This window comes from Macrobrachium nipponense, chromosome 1, assembly GCF_015104395.2.
Source record: "Macrobrachium nipponense isolate FS-2020 chromosome 1, ASM1510439v2, whole genome shotgun sequence".
Taxonomy (NCBI): Eukaryota; Metazoa; Arthropoda; class Malacostraca; order Decapoda; family Palaemonidae; genus Macrobrachium; species Macrobrachium nipponense.
In genome coordinates, this window is record NC_087200.1 from 56,543,772 (window position 1) to 56,550,219 (window position 6,448).

At 39.0% G+C, this 6,448-nt stretch overlaps 1 protein-coding gene across 3 annotated transcripts in view; it reads right to left on the bottom strand.

The window, feature by feature from the left end:
• The window catches only part of LOC135219318 (akirin-2-like), an 86,779-nt gene that overhangs the window by 40,862 nt on the left and 39,469 nt on the right, over nucleotides 1-6,448 (bottom strand). For all 3 annotated transcript variants that reach the window (XM_064255985.1, XM_064255984.1, XM_064255983.1), the window contains exon 3: nucleotides 431-693. In XM_064255985.1, coding sequence (XP_064112055.1) covers nucleotides 431-693 — 263 coding nt within the window. The remainder of the gene's footprint in view (nucleotides 1-430; nucleotides 694-6,448) is intronic.

Here is a 6,448-nt window from a genome sequence, read left to right on the forward strand (position 1 = left end):
AAGAAGAAACAAGGAGCATCTAACCGATGCAGCAGACTTACACGTTACACGTTCACAGAAATGCTGTTGCAGGAGACCAACAGAAGAAAACGGCAAAAAAAAAAAGGGGGGGGGGACAAAAAAGGAAAAGGTGGTAAAAATGGTGCACTTTTGAACTGAATGCTAAGAGAAGCAAGAGAAGCAGTTGCAAATACCATGAGGGCTTGCAACAGAATGAGGGAGTGTTATGGCAGTGTATGGTGAAGCGCAATACATGCTCCTGTTTTCCTGTTCCGGAAGGTTGTGCAACTCGGAAATGGTTGTGCAACTGGGATTTCCTCAAGGGAAAATAGACCACCGCTTAACTTATGGGGTTGTAAACAAATGCTGTATTTAGTAGATTGTAATATAAAAACATTTCCATAAATTTCACAATAAAAATATTTCATACCTGTCTAAATGTGAATAATGGTTTATCCTTTGACAAGGAGGATTGATGATGGTGGTGGTGATGTAGCGCTGCCAAACCTGATGAGGAAGAAGGAGCGGGAGATGGTGAAGGTGATAAGGATGGAGAAGCAGGACACGCTGGTGAAGGTGGCGAAACAGGAGATTCATAACCACCTTCATACTCCATACTCCTCTCACTGGATCGAAGCATCTTACGGCGCCTCAAACGATGTATTTCTTCTCTTACATTTTGTGCAATTTGTTCTGTAAGAAATTAATTCAATTATGTATATGATACTATAAATAAAATGAAATTAAAATGACAAATGTAACCATACAGGAATTTAAGTGCAGAGTAATAAGCATTTACAGGTACTCCTTGTTTAACGACGGGGTTCCATTCCAGTGACCACGTCGTTAAACAATTTTGTAGTTCAATTTATTTCAACTAATAGCATTAATCTTCAGTCATATACACAGAACTAGTTTCCAACATAGCCATATATACTGGCTAAGTTCTGACAATGCTAATTATTATTTTATTACTCATATTTTAAATAAATCATTTTATAACTTCATAGTATATAATTTTCTTTAAAATAGTGTATTTTATTAAACACATTTAGCCTATATTCCCAAGTTGCCTACTAGTAAGCCAATATAGTACTAAACTTTTCTCAGAATCTGCACATCATTTAGCAGTGACTTTCATATTCAGAATTTGGTATTTCATAATTATCGCTATTAGTTTCTTCGTCAGTTATTTTTTATTGTAGAGGGTAGTAACATAAAATAATAATGTATGAATTTCAGCGATCATGGAGCCGTCAAAACAAACAAAGCACAACACCATCTATTGAGGAAAGTGGACACAAAACTATTTGCTAATGGGATATACATTTCTAGCATTGATGAAGATTTATGCCTTGTTCTTCTTACCTCTAGTATAATCAGATCTCATGGGTCACATATCAATCACACATGTAAATACACAGTTGTATAGAAAAAATGATCAAACTGTATTACATGTAAGTCTTTCAAGCATACTACGAATAACGAATTTGTGCACGCCAAATGTCTCATTGTTTTGATCAAAAGGTATGACTAGGTAGAGATTCCTCAAGTGGAATATTTTTAAAAATATATTTATTTTCAAGTTAATATAAAAAACATATTTGACTTCACACATTTTCTTTTCATGCCTACAAATTCCACATTTTCTTTTCATAAAGAATGATTTTCATAAAAACAAAGGAGATGGGCATAATTTTTGCCATCTTGAAATTGTAAACAATACGTGGCACCACCCTATGAGCTAATGGTAGCCGAATCAAGCCAAACCATGGGAGTTCCCGGAGCATAGAATGCCAATTTTAAAAGGTTCAATCAAATGTATAGCTTTTCTTTACAAAGTATATTAAATATTCTTTTAGCCATAGATTTCAAGGTTTTCAAAACCTAGGATAGGCTAGATTATCAGCACTGAATAACCTTTCTCTTGGCAACCATTGGCAATATTTTTATTTTCATTTCATGGTTTTTTTTCCTTCATGTTGCCATCGTTAACTCAGAGTTGTCGCAAAACGAGTACGTCGTTAATGAGGAGTGCCTGTATTTTAGTGCTGCTTTCGATTTAGTAAATCACAAGACAATTATTTATAAACTTAGAATCTTGAGAGGGTGAATATGTTTTAGGATGACTTCAAGATTTCCTTACAGGTAAGCAGCAGCAATTTGATGTAGATAGGATCTTTGGTGAACTATGACCTATTGTGTCTGGAGCTCTACAAGGCAGTGTTCTTGGGCCTGGAAAACAACATTGTTCAGTGTGCTTATGATGGAACACTCGTGTGTAGTAAAATCTCCACTTACGAGAAATGAAGGCTGCCCTCGGCCTCAATCAGGACATGGACCAGTTCAAGGAATGGTGTAGTCGGTGGGGTATAAGGCTGGTCTCCAGTAAAACAAAAAAATTGTTTTCATAATAAAACAAGGTTTTAATTATACTTACCCAGAAATTACATAGCTATAGTTTCTGTTATTCACAGCAGTATAGATTCAAATTTCGCGGTAGCGACACTGGTAAGTGTGTGGGTGACAGTCTCGCCCCTTAGCGAGGTAAGGAACAACACAGCCGATTACCTCATTCAAATTATGCTCATGTCCATCAGCGAGGAGGAGGGAGGGCTCTGACCATGTAATTACTATGTAATTATAATTAAAACCTTATTTTATTATAAACACATCATTTTTAATTATGCAATTTACCCAGTAATTACATAGCCGATTCCCACATTGACAGGTGGTGGGATAAATGGACATACTCTACTCTACAACATGAAGTCATGTAATGAATTAGAAGTAGATAAGCTGCTAGCATTGAAACAATGCTTGTCGTTCCTTGTTAGTGAAGAGATCTTGCAGTAGAGACTGCCTCTGGTTGGTGCTAAACTTAACCTGTAGTGGTGTGGCAGTAAAGTTGAGGGTCTCCTCTACTCAAGGGGGAGCCTTGTAGCAAGGATGATTCCATTTGCTTCCTAAACTTTGATCCTTCACTACAAGGTGAAGGTTCGGACAATAGGAGGGAATCCTATGCTTTCTTCCTCGATAACATGCCAGTAATGAAAATTTTCAAGGGACTGGCTAAACTTTAACTTTCAAAAAATTCTCTTTCACTGAAAAATGATGAAAGATCATACTACCAGTAGGTTGAATGCCAAATGGACGAATGAGATATATATTTCTTGAAAGCTAATGACATAGAGGTCGTACTTAATGTCATTAGCTTTGTTACAAGAAGGCAAATGCTCCTCTAAAATCTGAGTCTCAGAAGATAAAGACCATTAGAGTATATGGCAAGATGTTCTAATCCGAGGACAAGATGCATATGTACTTGCCATAACATCTTGGGCTAAATCTGGTCTGGGCTTCTGGTTCTAGGAAATACCAGACCATCTAGCCAGGCAGAGTTCCATTCTTCTCCCTGCCATAAGGCACTTCCTGCTCTAATATAACGGGGTTTGCACTAGACTGTAGTTGTCATCCATAATATAACGGGGTTTGCACTAGACTGTAGTTGTCATCAGAGTTGCTAACAGATGGAGCTAGTTCAGCTAAAAAAAAAACACTGTAGGGAGCTTTTGCTTCTTGCAGCTTCATTCATCCACCAGGATGTTGAATTTCCCCTGTATGAACTTTGTTAGGATTCTGGTGTGGTTCCGATCAGTCCATAACATAAGGGCTCTTGCCGCTTCGCAGAGAGAAGAAATGTGTTCCTCCCAGTTTCTTGATGTAAGAGAGGGCTGCTGCATTGTCCAAGCGGACAGTTACTACTTTGTTGTGGACCAGGTCCACAAACTCTAACAGCAACTGGTAGATAGCAGTAAATTCCTTCAAACTGTGTGCCACTCTCTCTGTTAAACATCCGATGTCCCCAATACTCCGTAGTCTCCCAGATCTCCCCAACCTGGATTAGACCCGTCTGAATAGAATACAAGGTTGGGGGCTCAGAGGAAGAAGGGACTTCCCTTCTAATAATCTGTCTTCTGATCTCCACCAAGACTGGTCCTCCTATATTTCATTTGTTGCCTGGAACACAACTGAGTCTGGAAAATTTTTCCCTATTCCAGTTATCTTTAAGAAGAGTTGGAGATTCCTCGAGATTCCTCAAGTGTAGACTCCCCGAGGACACAAACTGTTCAATAGAGGCTAGAGTCCCCAGCAGGCTCATCCACTCCTTTGCTGAGCAATCTTGAAGGGCTAGCAAATGGTCCACCTACTGAAGGCACAACTCTACTCTTTGTGGGGATGGAAAAGCCGGAAAAGCCAGAAAAGCCACAGACTCCATCCTCATCCTGCCCATGATGGAATTTTCTGCACGTCCTCTGTGTACTTCTCTGAATGTGACCGAAGAAGCCAATCATCCAGGTAAAGAGAGACTTTTATCCTAACTAGTTGCAGCCATTTGCAATGGGGCCCAAGATGCGAGTAAACACTTGTGGGGCTGTCGAAAGCTCAAAGCACAGAGCTCTGAATTGGTACTCTCTCTGAAGACAAAACAAAGAAACTTCTTTGAGTCTTGGTGAATTGGGATATGGAAATATGCATCTTCTATGTCGATGGACACCATCCAATCCCCTTTACGAATGGATAACAAAACCCTCTGATTCATTTGAATTTTGTCTTTCGGACAAAAACATTCAGAGTACTTACATGTAACACAGGCCTCAAGTCCCCAAGGCCTTGGGGACTTATTAATAGTCAGTTGTAAAACTCCGGGAGTTAGTGAACTACTATTAACTCTATGGTTTCCTTCTGCAAGAGTGACAAAACTTCTCTTGACTGGGGAATAAATATCTGAATTTACTGAGTAGGCTAAAGCTATCAGAGAGCTGAATAAGGGTGGAATGCTCTCGAAAGGAGTGTTGTAGCCTTTTATCAACACTTTACTATCCAAGGTTCTGCTCCTCTTAATTCCCAGTTCATCAGAACTGGTGAAACCTTGCTCCAGCACATGCACAGAGGACTGCTCCTTCACTTCTCGACAGGGATTTTGGAGGAGGATTTCCTAGTGGTTCAAGGATTGAGACATACTCTTCCCCCAATCTAGGGAATGACCTAGAGCTTCCCCTGCCACGAAAGGACTGAGCTAGGAGTGGTAACATGAGAGCACTTGGTTGAGTGAGAGAGAGGGTCTGGGGCTGACTTCATCTAAAGGTCAGATGATACTTGAATCACTGTATAATCAAGAAAAAGGTGTTTACTATCCAGAGGAGAGTAAAGAAGGATGGACCTCTGTGTCCAAGACACTGCTTGGTGGTGAAAGAACACCAGAGTTCTCTCTTCTTCAGAATGCCCAACATAAAGGGACAGGCCAATCCAGGGAACCGTCTTTGATACCTTTATCCAGGTAGGAAGTTACTCATTAAAAGTCCATAAAAATCCTCATCCAGAGCCGAACATTCCTTGATTTTGCGGCCCACAGCTCCAACAGTCCAATCACTGAAGCCCATTACTACAAACAATGGAAGATACAGTGGTCCCCCCGAATTCGCGGGGGATGCGTACCAGACCCCCCCCGCGAATAGTTAGAATCCACGAATGTTTGGAACCGCCCTCTAAAAGTGCTCATAAACTCCTATCCTGAATATGCAAACACCAAAATATCCCTAAAAAGACCATCCTTCATCAAATATACATAAAATATCCTATTATGGTTCATATTAATCTTTGAAATATTATTAATACTGTTTTCAAGTAAATCTTACATTACATGGTTATACATAAATACATACTACGTACGTACTGCATGACTTAGTTACGTATGTGAAAATAATTCAGTCCCCCCATAAGTATTCAGTCATGCACGTTTTCTTTCATACTGTTACTAGTTGAGACATCCATTTTCTTTTTACAAAGGAAGCAATTGTATGTGAAATCACAAATACCAAATGTCTACTTAAAGTATTATCCTACATTAAATATACCATTGAATTGGTATTGTTAATATCATTTTGAAGTCATCTTAAACATTTTACAATTAGAAATATATAAACAGCCAATAGCAGAGAGAGAGAGAGAGAGAGAGAGAGAGAGAGAGAGAGAGAGAGAGAGAGAGAGAAACAACTCCTTACAGTTTCAATAGATTGAAATGAACGTCTGTAGGCAACTTTTTTCCCCTCCCATAAATACTATATGAGAGAGAGAGAGAGAGAGAGAGAGAGAGAGAGAGAGAGAGAGAGAGAGAATAACTCCTTAGTTTCAATAGATTGAAATGAACGTCTGTAGGCAACTTTTTTCCCCTCCCATAAATAGAGAGAGAGAGAGAGAGAGAGAGAGAGAGAGAGAGAGAGAGAGAGAGAGAGAGAGAGAGAGAGAGAGAGAGTTGTCCTTACAGTATTTAAAAGAGAGAAATGGAATGATTATTGTATTTAAAATACTCAGATATGAATTTTGTACTTACAGTTAATAGTATTATTATTGGAAAATATTAATGATAAACTTATTACATACATGTCCA